At 40.5% G+C, this 19,894-nt stretch overlaps 1 protein-coding gene across 1 annotated transcript; it reads right to left on the bottom strand.

The window, feature by feature from the left end:
* Nucleotides 1-8,747: 8,747 nt before the first annotated feature.
* slc2a1c (solute carrier family 2 member 1c) lies at nucleotides 8,748-15,900 on the bottom strand. The gene is made up of 11 exons (XM_077238162.1): nucleotides 15,801-15,900; nucleotides 15,604-15,641; nucleotides 15,348-15,446; nucleotides 14,608-14,768; nucleotides 13,612-13,852; nucleotides 13,336-13,498; nucleotides 13,040-13,224; nucleotides 11,501-11,605; nucleotides 9,459-9,560; nucleotides 9,169-9,372; nucleotides 8,748-9,081 (listed from the first exon to the last, which is right to left on the bottom strand). Exons 1-11 carry the CDS (start codon nucleotides 15,802-15,804, stop codon nucleotides 8,902-8,904), a joined length of 1,482 nt encoding a protein of 493 aa, XP_077094277.1. The 5' UTR covers nucleotides 15,805-15,900; the 3' UTR covers nucleotides 8,748-8,901.
* Nucleotides 15,901-19,894: the final 3,994 nt, after the last annotated feature.

Here is a 19,894-nt window from a genome sequence, read left to right as displayed (position 1 = left end):
ACCAGGTGTAAACATGCAGGGCCTTAGAGTTTTTGTACAGCTTTCACTATAGTCTGTCATGCTGTGGGGACTGGCTGCACAATACCAAACAGCAGAACCAACTTGGGTTACACTCTTGGACTCCAGCAGTATCTGAAGAGACCCTGGTCTGTTAGAGAAAAAATCCCCCACGCTTTCTGGATCCACCTGTCCCTTACCCAAAGAAGTGAACATCAGCTTGAAACCGTCTGTTGAGGTCCAACGGTACCAGTACAGGTTTGGGTTATCAGTGCCTGTGATGGAGCAAGTGACTTCAAGAGGTACACCTGGTAGAAGAATAAGCTCCAATGGGTTTTGGGTTACCTGAAGACCTGAGATAAAAAGAATTGGAATGAGTAATTTAAGATTCAAAACAATGCAAAGCTGGTTTAGATCAAATCAACAGCTTACACATAGTGGCAGGCCATTGTAATGATACAAAAAATATGGCAAAATGCAAATGCATCATGGATAGCTGAACTTAGCAAAGTCTTGATGCTTAAATAAACACGATGTGCCTCTACAGGCGAGGTCGGGTGCTGTAGTTTAATGGATAAAGATCTAGGTTGTTCTAGGGGAAATCCATCGTTCCACACTTGAACGATACTGAACCTCAGGTTGGTCAAGGGGGATGTTCATGTATAAAGTGTACTATACTGTAAGTCACTTTGTATGTACATTTTTATACAAAGTGACAATCACTTTAAGTTAATTTTACTCATTAAGGAAAAAAAGACAGTGAGTGTATTGCTTGCTCACTACCATAAAAAACAAGGTGAATTTAGAGTAAGACTGAATTGAGGGTATAATTACATCCATCTTAGTATGCATGAAAGAATAACCATCTTATGTGGTCTGAGCAATAACAGCAGTGCATTTCTATATTTTAAGTTGCATAGTGTTTGATTAGCTCTCTGTTAAAAAAAATTATATTAATTACTCAGTATTTTGCTAAACTATGATATCTGGTTATTAATTCAGTGAGATAAATAATTTAGAGATAAAGGCACCAATACTGCATGCATTAAAAACAATGATTAAGCTGCAGTGTAATATATAGTTGCATTAGTAACTTTAACAATGATATGTTCTGATGCATCCCATTTACCTCATCCCATTAAATATTGTCCAAATATTCAGTTTCTAAAATTCAGAATAATTAAACATTACACCATGAAGCCATTGTTTTGTAATTATTTCAGAACTCAGTTTCACAAATAATGTGGAGAACAGATTTTAATTAAAGATTACACAAACATATTACTTGTAGTTAACAGCTTAAATATTACTTGTACTGTAGTTAACAGCTTGAATATCACTTGTACTGTAGTTAACAGCTTGAATATTACTTGTACTGTAGTTAACAGCTTGAATATCACTTGTACTTCAGTTAACAGCTTGGAATATTACTTGTACTGTAGTTAACTGCTTAAATGTTATTTGTACTTCAGTTAACAGCTTGGAATATTACTTGTACTGTAGTGCTGATTGAATATTACTTGTACTGTAGTTAACTGCTTAAATGTTATTTGCAGTTAACTGCGATCTAAGAATTTTTCCAACTAGGTGTGACAAGCTTTTTCTTGTACAGTCTGCAGAAAAAAAGAAGAAAAAAAAAATATGACAGAAGCCTCTACTCTATGCCTACTACTTCTCAGCAGAACATAGAGGCCTTAGTATAATGACAATTAAATAACAAAAAATGTTGATGTCTAAACATCATGTAAGCAATAATCATAATGTTTGATTATACCCATAATAGATAGCCTAGTTAAAGAACACCAAAGAAGGCTGGTGCTAACTTTATCAGTGCATGGCCTGAACATGAATAATTGGACTGGATAGAACTAGATCCACGAGGTTACAAAAAAATCACGTGACACTATATTTCCTCTAACTAACTGAGATGTTACAGCAATCTGATTTCTGTGAGCCACTTCCTAGTCCATAATATTGGTAATGTTATATGTTAGTGCCATCTGCTGGATTCATGTCCTATTGCAGCTCAAATTTATGAAAGCAAAGACATAATTAGTACATATTACTATATAGTTAGTATCTCATATAGATGATTTGTAGTTACATATTTTTTGGATTAATTAATTCACTTGCTTATGACAGGGGTGTCCAAACTAGGTCCTGGAGGGCCACTGTCCTGAGAGCTTAGCTCCAACTTGCCTCAACACACCAGCCTGGCAGTTAGCATGTCTGGTAAGAGCTTGAGCTGATTCTGGTGTGTTTAGTTGGGATTGGAGCTGAACTGCAGGACAGTGGCGCTCCAGGACTGAGCTGGGACACCCCTACTTTATGAACTTGCTGTGTAAATGGCTGAGATGGTTCTCACTGCGGAACATGAAATCCGTGGGGAGGAGTCGGATCCAGATCCAACTCCTCCCACCTAACATACACCTAAACCTAGCCAACTCCGCCCCCTGATCCCTAAACACACCCTTCAACCCTAAACCCAACCCTAATCCTACCCATCTCCACCCCTTGGATCTTGATCCGACTCCTCCCCGTGGATCTCATGTACTGCATTGAGGTGCTACTGAAATGGCTTGTAATGTTCCTCATTTATAAATCTCTTTGGATAAAAGCAAATGTATGTACTTATATTTATTTTCCTAAAAAGTCACATTATTTGTAGGCTCGCATACATAATACACATCTTTGGGGTTCATATACACTGCAGTGTCGTTTTATGGTATGTTATGACGTTAAAGAAGTTATAACGTTTGTCATCTTGTAATAGGTTTTTGTACAGCAGCAGAGCAAGTCTGTGTCACTGTGCTCACTCACTGCACAGAAATACACACCACTGTCATCAGGCTCCAGCTTACTCACTGTGAAAGATCCACGTTCAGCTACAGTCTTATCAGCTGAGTATTTATCTTTAGAAAATTCACCAAAGTCTGGATTGCTGTTTGTCATTGTGAAAGCAATGAGTCTCATTGTCTCTCCCTGCCGTTGTCGGAACCAGTACATGTAGAAATAGGTAGCACCCTTAGTATGACTGCAGTTCATCTGTGCAGATCCACCCTGTGAAGCCCATAATATTGGAGTCTGTGTAACATCACTGGCTTCTGAAAAATAATAATAAATTAGTTAGATTTTTTTTCCCAGTTAAGTCCAAAACAATGATATAGGAAGTTAATGACATCCTACCTGAAATATGTTGCAGAATTATCAGTTTAATGATTATTAGCATAATCATGTTAGTTCTCTGGATAGACTAGAAATGCCATAAATAGAAGGAAATCATGCATGCTTTAATGGAGAGGCACAGGAAGTGACATCACTACGACTGAGTCTGTTCTTTGTTTTTTAGCAGACTCAATGAGTCAGACTCTGTTGTAGATAAGAATATAGAGCCCGTTCTCATCCTTTGGCGGCATATGTAACGCCATATGACAAAACGGCGAAATACTACGCACATGGCACCCTTTAGCGTGAATATAACACGCGAACCCAAGGCGTCATAAAGTTGACTGGCATCCTTTAGCGTGAATATGAGACGCAGACCCTACCCCACACCTAAACCTACCCATCACAGTGCGTGTTATATTGACGATAAAGGGTGCCATGTGCGTAGTATTTCGCCGTTTTGTCATATGGCGTCACATATGACGCCAAAGGATGAGAATGCGCTAGAATATATTAATATATTATAATGGGACACTAAATTTGCTGTTCAACAATATAGACCAATGCTACTTTTGCGCCATCGAAGGGCAACGCCCATTTTTGGGGGAAAACAAACTGATTCCTCTAAGAACAAAACTCGCTCGCTCTAGATCTGCAAAGTTTCTTGATAGCAACAATGGCACAAACATACTGTGACGATCGGCAGCTGTAGTGCCCTCGAGAGCCTCTGGAGGACACTCTCTCTTTATGCTGTTTCATTATGGACTCATTATGTTTTATTATGTTCAGCAGTGTTTCATTATTGGTTATTGAGTTTCTGATTTAAGCCCTGTGTTTCTGCCCTGTCTTTGTGAGTTGTTATATGTTTCAGGATTAACGTGAGTGTGGGTCGTTCCCTGTGTAAAGTTTTCTTGTTCCACGTTCTGAGTCTCTGTTTGAGTTTATAGTTTGTTTAAATAAAGCGTGTACACTGCGTTTGGATCCAGCCTCATATCTGCCTTCACCGCATCGCGTTACAGAACAACTCACCAAGACATGGATCCAGCAGTTGTCAGCAACCGGGCTCTGGGAGAATACCTGTCGACATTATTGCAAGAGGGCCAGTCCGTCCCAAGGTACGCGAAGGATTTTCTGTCCATTTGCCATCTGGGAGCGCTAGATGAGATCCAGCTCATGGACCTGTTTTGGAACGGGCTGGATTATAAGATCGCTGAATGGATGCCGAGGGATCTTACTGAATGGACTCTTGACCGGTATATTGCTCAGGCTTGCTCCTTGGATGATCTCTTCTCGATTACGGGCTTGTTCTACTCGACACCTCCCGGGCTCTCGTCGCCTCTCGTAAGCCCAACCGAGGCCACGCTTCACGTGAGCCTCGACGAGCATGCATTTCACGTGAGCCCCGACGAGCATGCATTTCACGTGAGCCCCGACGAGCCCGCACTTCTCGTCTGCCCCGCCGAGCCTGCGCCTCATGTGAGCCCTGCCGAATCCAGTGAGTCAAGCGCCGAGTCAAGTGCATCGTCCAGTGAGTCAAGTGCATCGTCCAGTGAGTCAAGTGCATCGTCCAGTGAGTCAAGTGCATCGTCCAGTGAGTCAAGTGCATCGTCCAGTGAGTCAAGTGCATCGTCCAGTGCATCGTCCAGTGCATCGTCCATTGCATCGTCCAGTGCATCGTCCAGTGCATCGTCCAGTGCATCGTCCAGTGCATCGTCCAGTGAGTCAAGTGCATCGTCCAGTGAGTCAAGTGCATCGTCCAGTGAGTCAAGTGCATCGTCCAGTGAGTCAAGTGCATCGTCCAGTGAGTCAAGTGAGTCTTCTGAGTCAAGTCCAGTGAAGCGCCGTCGCAGAAGGAGGACTCGCTCGGCTCATCAGGCTCCAGTGGGCGTTCCCTGGCGCCTCGCCCTGCCGGCCCCGCCTCTGCGCCTCGCCCTGCCGGCCCCGCCTCTGCGCCTCGCCCTGCCGGCCCCGCCTATGCGCCTCGCCCTGCCGGCCCCGCCTCTGCGCCTCGCCCTGCCTGCGCCCTTCAAGCTCCGGGAGGCCTTTCCTGAACCCGTGGATTTCCCCAAGTATTTTTTGGGGGGGGGGCCAAGGGTCCGGTGAAGTGACCATGAAGGCTGCGCCGCCATGGTCGCCTGCAGGGACCTCACCGCCCTGGCCTTCGCCTCGTCCTGCTCCGCCCTGGCCTTCGCCTCGTCCTGCTCCGCACTGGCCTTCGCCTCGTCCTGCTCCGCCCTGGCCTTCGCCTCGTCCTGCTCCGCCCTGGTCTTCGCCTCGTCCTGCTCCGCCCTGGTCTCCGTCTGAGTCGGCTCCGTCCTGGTACCCTTCCAAGTGTGTTCCACCCTGGTTGCCTTCCAAGTGTGTTTGCCCTGCTATAGTCTCCAGGCCCCAGGTCTCTCCATGGGCCTGACCTCCTGCCTCTCCATGGGCCTGGCCCTCCATCCCAGCCCCCGTTGACCTCCCCCCGGAGCTCTTAGGAGCATCTGGAAGCCGCTCCTTAGAGGGGGGGTTATGTGACGATCGGCAGCTGTAGTGCCCTCGAGAGCCTCTGGAGGACACTCTCTCTTTATGCTATGTTTCATTATGGACTCATTATGTTTTATTATGTTCAGCTGTGTTTCATTATTGGTTATTGAGTTTCTGATTTAAGCCCTGTGTTTCTGCCCTGTCTTTGTGAGTTGTTATATGTTTCAGGATTAACGTGAGTGTGGGTCGTTCCCTGTGTAAAGTTTTCTTGTTCCACGTTCTGAGTCTCTGTTTGAGTTTATAGTTTGTTTAAATAAAGCGTGTACACTGCGTTTGGATCCAGCCTCATATCTGCCTTCACCGCATCACGCTACACATACACACTCTCTTTGCCGGACTATTCAGACATCAACAACTATCTCACAAAGTAAGTAGCTTATTTTTTGTCATTAACACACTCACAGTATGATAAACTAGACGATGAGGCCATGAGGGATGTTCCATTGCGTCGGTTTGTATTTTGGTGAAGAAATGACTCTTTTTTTTTTTTTATCTGACGGATTTTTTTTCTTCATCTTCCGAGAATTCAACACCGGTATATACACTATTATATCAGACCATGCCTCTGTTCGTTCAAGATAGCTTGTAAAATGATATATTAAAGATGTTAACCAAACCTAAAGTGATGGGAAACGATGAGATGCCAGGAAAGATTAGGCTATAATAGTTTTTGCCTTTACTTGCATAACTTTTGTGTTAATATAGGCTATATATTTCCTCCCAGCTCTTTATTTCATTCTCCAAAGTTTCTCTGGGGAAATTTTCGTGGAAATTTTATGACCGAATAAAACTTTCTCGGGCAATTCAAAAGTTTTGCAAGTGAACGCAGAATAGAGATATAATTTGTTAGGATCACATAGACCAACGCTACATATTTTGCCGTACACTGTAAACCTTTTTACAACTTTCAAAGTCCTAGCACTTTCTAGACACAAGCAGAAAACAGCCAAGTCCACTTTAGTCCTAGCCTGCCACTATTTCAACAGTAAAACAGCCAAGGTAGTGTGCCTAGTGAGAGCTAATCACGTAGCTGCTAGCAGCTTTGACTTTCTAATTAGTACAGCTAGTCGACAGCAAAACTATGTCAATAGTTTAAATCAAGTTAAATATGATCCAAGTGACGTGGCCTCATCGTCTAGTTTGTCATACTGTGAGTGTGTAATGCCAAAAAAGTAGGCTACTTGGTGATTCCACGAGATAGTGGTAGATGTCTGAATAGCCCATATTTGGCCACTGCGTGGGGTCATTAATCCAGTTTTCGACCATTTCAAAGGGACACCTCTGTAACCACTTATCCAGTAGCTTCTTTTTCGACCGGCAAAGAGAGTGTGTATGTTTGTGCCATTTTTGCTATCAAGAAACTTTGCAGATCTAGAGCGAGTTCTGTTCTCAGAGGAATCCGTTTGTTTTCCACCAAAAAGGGCCGTTACCCTTCGATGACGCAAAAGTAGCGTTGGATCTATACAAGAGGTCATGCGCCTATTGTTTTCATTTAAAATGACATGTGTTTTCAGCTGTAAGGAAAATTATTTGTAAGGAAAAACCAAACAGCACACAGCCATACTAATACACACCATTACTGCAGAATGCAGTATTTTCTCTATACACTAAATACCTGGATGATGGTTCAATTTTCCCAAAATGTGCAGTAAACTATACAAAAGTGCATTGTGTGTCCCATGATGCAATGTCCTTGACAAATTAACTGGTAATATCAAGCACAATTTGAACAATTTTTTTTGACTCAATTATATATTTGTAGTTGAAACTGCATAAAGTATAACGTTATACAGTAGACTATAGTTGACCCAATCATTTGATTTGACCTAGACTTCAACAACTAAGAATGATTTCTCCCAACAAATTCACCATGTTTTAAATAAAGATTCAGAACCACAGAATGATTGTGAACAGTTCAAATAAACAAAACATTAATAGTAAGTAAAATATTTGAAGCAGAAAATGTGTTCTATTGATGATTGTCAAGCGGAAAGTGTCCAGACACTTATATCTTCATGTTGAGCATAGTCTCATCAATTCGTTTGATTTATTCATTTCTTTTTGTAATCTGTTTGCTTAATAAATTTCCTATTTATCTTAAGAATAAGAAATATAGTAAAATTGACATATCAGGTTCAAGCCAAAATTCAAAGGTCTGCCCTCTGAGTGACCCATAGTTTTTTGATCAGTGTTGTTTAACTGGCAGTTTACATTAGATTAAATATCTCTGGCGGTCTGTTGCTTATTTTCATGGAAAGTAATTAGGTATAACAAGCACATGCTTCACATGACTAAGTGACTGGATCTCCTCACGAAAGCAGACAGTTTCAAACGCTTCTCATTATTGGACTATGAGGGACTGTTAAGAAATGCTGCTATATTTTAAAGGTCTACTTAATTGAGCTGTAAAAATCTGTGGCTTCTTTCGAGTGCATTTCATTGTTCTACAGCGAAGACCGTGTTTGTTCTAATATGTATTTTTAATGAGTTCTGCTAAAGAGAAATTCTCCCTGCTCTTGTAATCTTGTAATTAGCTTGTTATGACAACATGCAGCAAGAGGGCGAGTTTTTTTTTCTCTTTGAGTCCACAAGATGTCCACAATGTCATGTCTTCACCTTTTCAGTTAGTGGGGTTTCTGCATGTTTCCGATGAAAGAAAGAAAAAAAGAAAGAAAAGGACAAATATAAGAGAGGTAAATTAGAGCAATGTGTAGCACTTCTTGGTAATTTGGAACAAAATGCTAAACTGCTCAATCTTTTATTTCATGTTTACAATCATTTTCACATGTTCTGTCAATGTTTAAATGGGAAAGAATTGTGGACTGCTGTGAAACACATTGCAAATATCTCAGGGAATGCATATAAATCAAAAACAGTTTACAGGGATTTCCTAACAAATATTTATCAAGTAGTTTTGCTGCTTTTATACCCGTCAATATCGTCAGTCAGATTGTTTGGTAAACTTGGATAACCACATAGATGTCTGGCAAGAGTGCACAAACCAGAGAATTTATAGATTTCACAGTGTGATAAAAACTTATAAAGTTTATGTTTTGTTTTAAAACGTCTTTGTATTTTAGAATATAAGTTGTTGGTTAATTTCCTTATTAGATATTATATGCAGAATCCTCATTCATATGTTGCAGAAACACACCAGTTGCATTTGAGTTGATCACGGTTTACTGGTCCCGATAACCCGAAAGCTTCAAGTGATCAGGTAAAAGTGTTAAATGTGGTCTTGTCATGTAGTGGAATGCCTTCGGCCCCACGGAACTCAGCCGCAATGTCATCAAAAGTGCGTCCCTTGGTCTCAGGAAGACGAAACATGGTGTAGGTGAAGGCGAGCAAGGCCATACACATAAAGAGGAGGTAGACGTACGCCCCACACATTTTCTGCAAACAAGGTTTAGCTGTTAAAGTAAACTATTTTATAAGTGTGCAATACAGATCTTGTGTGCTGAAAATAAGAGATGCACATACCAGCAGAGGTGGAAAGAGCAGTGCTAGTAAAAACTTCCCTCCCCAGTTAAGCATACTAGTGAAGGCCATGGCAATGGGACGAGCTGACTGGTCAAAAAGCTCCGCGGCAATGAACCAAGAGATTGGCCCAGGCCCCACTTCATAAGCTGAGATCAGGAAGAAAACCACCAGCACCTGAATATGACGGATGCCTGGAACTATGGTCTGAGGATAGAGAAGAGAGACGAGTAAAAGTCAAGAACTTTGATTCATCTCTGGTGTTTGGAAACACGATGGATGCTCAATCTCACCATTATGGAATATGTGATGGTCATAAGTAGGTTGCAGAGCGCTAGTGACAGAAATCCAGCAAGCAACAACTTCCTGCGTCCTGCTCTCTCCACCAAAAAGAACTTTGCAGAAGGGAAAAAAATATTTAAAATCTTTTATTTAATTACTTTACCTTTTAAAGTCTTTTAAAGGGCCCAAAGAAACTTTTTCTACAATAAAAGTGGTTTAGTTTAGGACTAAATAGCACGTGTCATGTAATGAACAGTCTCGTGATCAAATGATTTAAAAGACAATTAATATTCAGTCAATGTCATGTTATGTCAGTGTTTTGGTTTCATTCCTCGGTTGTCATTGGTTATTCATTGGTTGATTGATTTTTTACACCTGATTGATTTTTTACATTATTTCAATAGTTCTCTGTGTATTTAAATTGTCCCCTACTTTAGTATGTTAGCCTTAAGGTTATCTAGCCAGTGTGCTCCAAAACAATGACAAAATGTGCATTTAGAAGATATAAGCGTTCAAAACTTACAGTCTCTCATCTCCGCCAATATAAATCAATGATTTGATGACATCACACTGCACTTCACCTTCTTGATACATTTTCTATATTTTTCTATATAGATTGTCCAATCAAATGCTCTCTAGAATCTGAAGCTCCACCCCCTACATGTATAAATCCCCCTATAAATAGATACTAAAGCTGTGGCTGAAATCGGTCACTTGTTCACAAAATTACTATTTTCTACATGTTGAATGGCATATAGTGCATTATATAGGGGGATGGTTAACAATTCGGACAGTGTAAATATGCTTTCTATTGGGGAAAATATTGTCTGGTTTCACGTTAGTGTCGCGTGAACCGCTGCAGCGCACACACAGTCTGCTCCGGTCCAGAGACACGAGAGCACAGAGTGGATCATGTGTGTGAGTCGACGCAGACCACAAAACATATCGGACCCATTTGAATTCTGTACAATACACTGTATTTTAAAGTGATATGGAGGAGATCAGGAGGAGAAACAGACTCGGCATTAGAAACAGCACTGATGAGTAGAAGAGGTAACACACCGGTGCCATGCACCAAAGTTACACACTTTTCAACTACACATCCTCAGCATGATTATGTTCACTGTTTTGCTTTAGTAACAGTTTCATATTAAATATGAAAGGGGAATCTATTAGACTGTGGCTATCATTAGGTGTCAAATGCAGCTTTGCCAAGCTCAACAGCTCTGTCCGAACTGTGATATAAATGATAAAAAGGGGAGGAGCTGCATGATGTCCCGCCCTCTCTTCCTGTTTCAGTGGAAATTACAGTACATCAACACATTGAATAATGCTGCGAGTTTCAAGGCACTTCAGTGGGCCTTTAATGTCTTCAGTTAAGTCATTCTTTACTGTTTATTCATTCACACTGTTACGTTGCCTTTCTCTTATGTTGTATTATCGTTATGTTAAAATACACTCGTTTTAGTTAAATAAAGTTCACGCTCCATTTTAAGATCCTCTACGTCTCATCTTTATTATGCAACATTGATAATGATATTGAACTGAATTGAACCAACATTGAGCTGACTTGAACTGAATAAAGCCACTATTGGCTTCTTGAAGAGCTGCTTATAGCTGAACTTAACTGTTTTCATGAACTTTGCAACAGTGACACTAAAATGAGCTGAATAATGGCACTTCTGTAGAGCTGCTTTAAAGCTGAAATTGATGAATTTTACAACATTAACACTGTTATTTCCCTGTTTATTGAAGCTGCTTTAATATATATTGTATAAAGCACTATATAAATAAATGTGACTTGACATGATAGCCATATCAGACGCCTAGAAGTATTATTCTACATAAAGTGGGTCATGTTGAATTCACATGACCAGCCAAAAACACTCCTATTATTCTACTTTTTTTATCTTGGAAAAAAAAGAACAGCTACAACTATATAGGCCAGTAAAAGATAAACAATACCAAGAATAAAATAAGGATTATTTGAACTAATTTCAGTAATCACCAATAACAGCAGACTGAATTTGTAGATCATGCAATGAATACTCACTGCTACTATGGTGAATGCCACATTGACGGCCCCCACCCCTAATGTCAGATATTTGGCTTCATCAAAATTGGACTGGGCAAACATTTTTGTAGAATAATTTATGATCTGGAAGAAAAGTAAGACATGGGAAAAAGTTATTCTGGGCAATTTTACTTTGCTTGCAAACCCTTTGGAGAATCCTTGTGAAAGAACATTATAAGCACATTCATGCTTGTTATAATTTGAGATTAGATTCTTGATGAAAATAACTTAAGTGGAATTGGCACTGAAATTGGCTACAATATGGAATACATCACTTGTTCTAGAGACATTGGACAAAATGGGTAACAGGACTAGAAAAATTAATACTTAAGTACAAGGGATTTTTCTAATACTCAAAAGGTGTCAACTAAATCAGATACAAAAATAGTGTAATTCAAGCCTTGCATTTAAGAATTAAATATTTTCAGCCCCGTCTATTGAATTTGTCATCACCATCAGATTCATGGAGATATGGAAACAGGAATAAAAAAAAACTTCCAATTGTTTTGTTCACAACAAAAGTAAACTTTTAAACAAAACAAAAAAAAAGTGTGTTTAGCTCTGTAGTTGTATTCTTGCTTAAATAAATCAAACTACCAATCTCAGACAACTGGTCTGGAATACATTCTGTAGCCTACTTCAAGTATTTTCTTGAAAAGTAAAGAGTTAAATAATATAAAGTGTGTTTGCAGTAACTGCAGTAATTTGCAGCAAATTAAATAAATCAAACTCTAACAACGCCATGCGTTGCCATTTAATTCGCTATTAAATAAGAGATCTAGCACGAAAATGTGTTGTTTTACTAAAAACTACACATAGCCCCTTTAACACAAGCTGAGCGCTCGTTGTTGCGGCGATCAGTTGTATGGATACAGTGTTCTCTGTGGCGCGCAGTCTTCACTCGGACGTGCGCTTCAATCTATCGCTGTTGCAGAGACTCTTTATTCATTCAGGTGAAATCACAAAATAAAATGCACACAAACGTGTCCCTGTTTGATATATAGACTGTAACCACTGATGAACATATTGAGTTTTGATGAGAGAAAAAAACTATACGTGGGCGGATTCGAACCCATAAATTCTGACACGCTTGGCAAAAGATCTATCACTAGACCATTTAAGAACTCAAACAAATGTTGCAGATCGATGGATTTATTTACGGGTTGAGCAAACAGGCCGCACAGTTTGACAAGTTTGTACCCAGCACTTCTCAAAATGCACTTCCGAATGCGTGTCTGCCCCCAACACATTTCAAACCAAGTTGACGCCTGTGGTAACGCACTGCATTTAACGTCCAGTAACGTTAACGGCGTTGTAAAGACGGGAAAAGTAATTAGTTAGATTAGCTCGTTACTGAAAAAATAACGTCGTTACCTAACGCCGTTCTTTTAAACGGCGTTATTCCAAACACTGATCATAACTCAAAATCTAGCTAGGAAAAAGGAAATATGATCATGTTTAAATCAAATATTGCAGTGAGGGACATTCAGGCAAAGATTTTTCAGTTGGAACACCTACCGCATTGAATCCAGATAACTGGCTGCCCAGGTTTATGATGAGAACAAGTATTATCGGCTGCCTGTAGCGCTGCTTCTTGAGGAATTCTCTCACAGTCACTCCTGTTTCACTATGGGCTGCTTCCTCTCTCATCTCCTCCATTTCTTTCATCACCATCTCTGGATTTCCCCGAAGTTTTCTCAGGGCTGACAAAAGAAAAAAAGGAGGATGCTGGATCAAACTTCTCTTCACACCAGATACATGTTTACCTGGGCATGAGTCAACATTCTGTCCCAACGGAACTGTCATTAACTCACCCGCCTCTGCTTCTTTTTCTTTGCCCCTGTTGATGAAGAGGAAGCGGGGACTTTTAGGGCAAAAAGGAAGGCTTATATACTGGAGCGTTGCAGGAATAAGGGACAGAGACAACATCAGGGACCAGTATTTCTCTGTACCCAATACCGTTTCCAAGCCCACCACCTGAGATATACACACAACAAACCATCAGGCTTGCATTGATGAGTTCCAGGCCTGTATTTACGATTCCTTTTTAGGGCAAAGCTGGAAAGGGAATGGGAGCAGGTGTGTCTCACCATGCCCAGCAGAATGCCTGAGGCGAAGGAGACCTGGTTCAGAGTTGCAAAGGCACCGCGCAGGTTTGTGGGTGAGACACCCTGAATGTACAGCGGGTTCAGACTCATCACCAGGCCACAGAACAAACCAAAGATCAGCCGACCCATGATAAGCACTTCAAATGACCCTGTGGCTTTGCTCATGAACATCAGAGAGGCACCCACCACTGATAAAGCATTCACTATCAGAATTGCATTGCGCCTGCAAGGAAAGTATTGATAGAATTATTTCAAAATAGCACTCACATACAGAAATTACTTTTAAAAAATTTGATAGTCCACTTTATACATGCAAGTACCTTTGCAGGCATGTGTCAACTAACTCTCATTATAGTATTAGTAGACTGTATGCTTATTATCTGCTAACACTTTATTTTGATGCTCCCCAAACAGACATTACTGGCTATAAATTTGCAAGTATGTCAACTTATTCTACTAACTACCCCTAACTTAACAGTCTACTAATACTGTTAATAATAGTTATATGACATGTAGTTGCAAATAAATGAAAGTTAGTTGACAGGTAGTTGCAAAATTACTTATAGTTAGTACAATGTCTGAAGTAGAGTTTCAAAATAAAGTTCAATCAAAAGCACAAAGTACAAATTGTGAACATTGTAGAGTCATGAAGTTATTTTTTTTTAATTTTTAATCGTAATGATAGCAGAAAGATGTTTGTAAAGAGACATGCAATGGGTTCTTCATTGATGGATGAATGGATGGGATGGGATGGGATGGGATGGCATGGCATGGCATGGAATGGAATGGAATGGGATGGAATGGAATGGGATGGAATGGGATGGAATGGATGGATGATTATCATTATTAACCCTAATGCTATATGTCTGCTATATTTGATCCAAATAAATACATACATACATACATACATATTAAGGCACAAATGGCTTTTTTTTTTACCCCCTGAGAGTGGGATTCTTGAAGCATAAGTTTTCTCACCTCCCAAAAGTGTCAGCAAGACCTTTGACCCCAAGTGAACCAAGCAGTGCTCCAAAGTCCTTAATACTAACAGAGAGGGACCACAGGAACGTGAGACTGTGCTCTGGTATTGACTGATTGTGTCTGGATATCCATGTTGAATTGAAAAACTCCTCAATGACCTCAATGAAGAAAACCAAAAGGATGTAAATAAGATACAGTACTTGTACCACAACTTGCTACATGCTCACACACACACGCATGATACATGGTAAAGTCCGGCAATCATTGTTGATTCAGCAAAACTGTTGTGCATGAACACACTAAATATAGGCATTTGGCATAGTATTAGGCATAGTCAATACTTCATTTCAGACACTTCATTATACATCAACAAGCAAACAGCATACGTAATGCTAGCACTGCTCAGAGCAGCCTGTAATTTTAATACTTTACTCTGAATTTCACCTGCTTGAAAGACATGACTAATTTCTTGAGACCAGTCCCAATGTTTTCATAATGAAAAAACGACTGGAGGGAACTGGACTATATCCACACACAGACGATAAATCAACACAAGCTAGACATCATAGCTACCTGTGCGCAAATATGGAGCGTTCCAAATCCAATGCTGGCTGAAGAGAAATATTCTGTGACTTGGTAAAGTTTATTCAGTGTTTTATGAGGGGCCTGAGAAGTTTGTATGTAAACTGAGAAACCATGCTAACCAGCGGCTGGCCCCAAAAGTCGACTCTACTCACTCGGGCAGGGGCATTGATGTTGCCTGTGTGGTATCCTATCTGGAGGGATCCGAGCACCGCTGCCACGATGGAGGTCAGCAGCGGGACGGTCAGCTGATTCTGAGGCCAAGGATGAGGTTTATTGATTCAACAGGGCAAACACATACAAGGCACTCTTGGTAGTGCTCGAACTATATACCCAGGTATATAAACTGTATAATCTTGCTTACAGTTTATTATAAAGGGTGAAATGAATGAGTTACTGATATGCACTAACCTCCTTAAAAGTCATCGGCCTTGAATGAATCTCACCGTCTACAATGAATAGGGTGAAAATGTAGTTTCTTGAGTTTCTTGAATTGTATTATGAAGTGAAAGCAAATTACTTGGTCCAAACATTTAAAGATGCTCAAGTGGTTGCTTAGCAGAAATATAACACATTTTTTATTTGAAGTTTGATAAGTTCATTCATACCCATTGTCAGGGTTGGTTTTGGGTTTTGTTATCACTTTCATGTCTCATGTCTTTTATTTTGTAATTCTCACTGTCATGCTTCCTGGTTCCTTGTCATATGATTCCTTGCCCTCATGTGATCATATCTTGTGCTTCCCTTGTCTTATGTGTCATGTTTTGAATGGTTGATCGTCTTTATTGCTCACAGGTGTTTCTTGTTAGTCATTAGTCTTTTATAAATAGCCCTCATGTTTCCATTGTATCTTGTCTAACTTTGTTTGTGTAACCACTCTTTGCTGAGTTTTATGTGTCTGGCCAAGTCTTTGTTTGGATTAAATAAATTGCACATGGATTCAGTTAACTCACCTAAAGTGGACTACTTACACCCATCATGTGATATGTACATTGAAAAAAAATTGTGTAGAAACAATTTTCAATCATAATCGCTAGTAAATATCAAAAATCTGCAAGTAAAGCATTCACTGTAAGAAAAGTTGCTGCCTTAAATTTTTAAGTACTTTCAACTTGGATGTTTAAGTCATTTTAACTTAAATTACATTAAACTGACTTAAAGAATGAGTTGAAATTTGTATTACATTAAAAAAAAAACAGTTGAAAACCATTTTTACAGTGTTGAATTAAATGTGAAATTTTGAAGTAGAAAGACTGAAATAGCATTTTCTTGTAAAATCTTCTCTCTAATAATGTTTTATTTACAGTGTAACGTGAGCACAGAAGCACTGTGGAGTTAGCAGTTTCAAATATTCAAATTTCTAATATCACTTCATTTTATAACATACAGAGTTGGTGTTTTTATTCCCCAAAAAATGTCAATGAAGTATTTGTGCTGACAAGTTCTCCTCAATAACAAAATGACATATCGCTTACCGGTACGTAACAGTTGGGATCGGTTGTGGATGCCAACAGCTCTGCTCAGAAATGGCTGACAGTGGCTTAAAAATGTCCTCACTGTTCCCTGGCACCTCTTGTGTATGTCTTGACTTCATCCATGAAATTACACCTCACTGAAGCACCATTGGTGACCGGCGTTCTGCAGAATGGCATCCATCTATCCCAAACTCTCTCTGAAACCCCTCACACCCTTCTCCTTTTCCTCCCCCTTCCACCTACGGTGAGCCGTCCCTCACACCCCTGCACATACCGGGACTTACACCACCGTCTCTGGGACCCCTGGGCCGCGATAAAGTCACACCGGCCTGGTGAATTTGAGCTGAGTCTGATGGAATTGCAGCAATGAACCGTCACTGCTCATCGAGCTCTGGGCCTTTTGACCAGGCCATCATATTTAGCCTCAAAACACATTTGATTTACACATCTGGTGTTTTATCAAAATTACATCAGTTTTGCTGAAACATTCATAGACATTAACACTTAATCTCAATAATGGTGACAACCATTAAGTAAAAAGATTAGCTAACATCAGCACACAACAAATAACTGACCTCATGACATACGTAAAACAACAACTACAGAATAAATAAAGTCAGTATTTATGCTCAGCAATATTGTTTGATATGTAATTGATAGACAAAAGTTGTCTATGTATTGTCTATATTGAGGTAGAAATTAATGTTAAATAGAAGCATTTTTGCAGTGTCAGACTTCGGACTCCATTATGTGTGAATGTTAGATATCGTCATAAGTTGCCTCATATTGCTTAGTGCAAGCTAAGGACTGCTATGGTACGATGGTGCCATTGTTGCTTCAACCACTGTAAGACAGTCAGCAGGGCTGTATGAATAGTGCATAAGTATTATTGTGCGTCTATGAGTGAGTCCGTATAGGTCTCATGCATTTCACATGAACATGCAACAATTCACAACCTTTAGGGTTTAGCTCAGTTAATGTGTGAGTGTTTGAACCGCTCATTTGCAATGTATGCAAATGTTTCAAAGTTTTTTTAATTTCACTGTTAAGCAATGACAATTTTTGCACTGTTGAAGTGCAAAACAAAATTTTGCCAAATGAATGTTTGAAAGTCGATATGTTCTGTCAACAGTGTCCATTCATTTTGACTCATCTCTCAATTTTTTATTTGCTGCAGTTCTAGGCAGATTAACTTCTGCATTACATATTTGATCAATTTGACAAATTCATGACATATACCACTTTAATCAATAAAACCTATTTATAGGATATTTAAATACTTTTTCATGTTTTGTTATATTAAACCCCCAAAATGTCAAGTGGTGCAACTTTCCGAGCAAATAAACAGACTAAGAAACTATTTAAAATTGTGTCTTAACAATAAACAATTAGAAACTAAATACTATATGGCATCATTTTAGGTTTGAAACGTTTCATATGAACAAATTTGATAAATATCAGTAGTTTTAAAGCTGTTGAGATAATTGAAAAACTTTTTTCATGCAATTTGTATGCCAGGGTGGCACAACTGAAAACATATTATGAATTGACATAACAGGTAATAACAGTAAACATTATAAGTCATCATCCAGACGACCCCAACTGATCCTTGTGGCAGAGAGAAAGGCAGGTTGGTACACTTTCCATGTCAGATGGTACAACTACAGCATACATGAATCAATATACACATCCATCATGACTCAAAAATATGCATTACATCAGTTCCTATCAGGGAACTCGAGCTGCGTGAAACGCTGTGGGAACGCCCCTGCGTGAGTGCGTCATGAAGCACGTTTGAAATCAATCCAATGGCGAGACGGAACGTCATAGGCGGGTGACGTCATCGACCAGGAAACTATAAAGCACCCCCAAAACACAAGTGCAACAGCTTCTGTTACTTCAGCAAGCGCTCTGTGTGTGTGAAATCTGTCGATTACTGTGTTTTTGTCTGTCCTTAGTTGTTACTAGGCAGGAGTTTTTCAGTTATATATCTCAAATATATATAAAAAAACATTTATCATTATGGCGAGCGAGTAACATTTTAGGAAGTGTGTTTTCCCCTGCTCTCGTTATATCACGGGCGGGGATACACACCAACTATGTGTTGTTTGTTTAGGAGTGCAGCATGCCCAGTCAGCTCTCGAGGGGGCTGATTGTGAGCATTGCGAGCGTCTATGGACGCTGCGCTCCTGCCGATCGCTCTTTGAGGAGGGCGGTTCGGTGCGCGCTCCCCGCGGATCGGGTCCCGCTTCTGCCGAGGCTGAGCGGCGACGCCTGTCGTGGGGATCGCAGATGGATCTAACAGAGGGGTTTGAGATGGGCTCTGCCTTATCTCAACCTTTACCTGCTAGATCCAGTGCCTCAGTCCCGGGTGTGGAAGCACGCGCTGCGGTTTCTTCCCCCCAGGCTGAGGCACCTGTTCTTCATCCATCCAGTTCTGAGGAGCTGGATGTTGAAAGTGTTGAGACAGTAGAGACTGGGGACTCGTCACTTCAGTCTCCCGCTAGTGAGGAGCTTATGGAGGTGCTCACTCGAGCTGTTGAAAAGTTAAGCATTGAGTGGCCAGTTGACAGGCAGGAGTCTAAATCAAAGAGTAAATTATACGAAAGATTTTTGCCTTCCCGTGCTATGCCTCCACGTTGGTGTTTGCCCTTCTTCTCAGACCTTCACACTGAGGTGTCTAGGTCCTGGAAAAAACCTGTTTCATCCTGTATTTTTAGTCAGCAGACCTCTGTATATTCCAACATACCTGCGGCTAAATCTTATGGGTATGGGGCGATGCCAAAGGCTGAAGAGACTCTGGCCAGCCATCTCTCTCCTGATTCGGCATCGTCTTTTAAAACACCGGTTTTGCCCACCAAGCCTTTAAGAAATACCTCGGCTCTGGTGGGCAAAGCCTATTCGGCGGCGGGTCAAGCAGCTTCATGCCTTTATACTATGTCTATTCTTCAGGCTTATCAGGCTGAGCTGTTAAAAGATGTGAGTGAAGGGGAAGAGATAAGTGCGGACGTTATTCGTGAACTTCGTCAGGCAGCAGATTTGTCTCTCCGTGCCACCAAGGAGACGGCCAAGTCAGTGGGCCGTTCTATGGTAGCCCTGGTGGCCACGGAGAGACACTTATGGTTAAATCTCTCTAATATGAAGGAGAAAGAGAAAACTTTCCTTCTGGACGCCCCGCTCTCACCTGCTGGCCTCTTCGGTGACTCTGTAAATTCTGTCATCAAGAG

Source organism: Siphateles boraxobius, unplaced genomic scaffold, assembly GCF_051911475.1.
Source record: "Siphateles boraxobius isolate OS27281-9 unplaced genomic scaffold, OSU_SipBor_1 22, whole genome shotgun sequence".
In the NCBI taxonomy this organism is placed as follows: domain Eukaryota; kingdom Metazoa; phylum Chordata; class Actinopteri; order Cypriniformes; family Leuciscidae; genus Siphateles; species Siphateles boraxobius.
Note: the sequence above shows the minus strand (reverse complement) of the source record. Positions and strands in the feature narration are given on the sequence as shown.

Excerpts from the sequence above, each read along its gene's own strand:
- slc2a1c (XM_077238162.1), bottom strand. Across the intron at positions 15,447-15,603 it reads GGCCGATGACTTTTAAGGAG|AATCAGCTGACCGTCCCGCT; the intron begins GTTAGTGCATAT and ends CCTTGGCCTCAG. Across the intron at positions 13,499-13,611 it reads CAGGCATTCTGCTGGGCATG|GTGGTGGGCTTGGAAACGGT; the intron begins GTGAGACACACC and ends TGTATATCTCAG.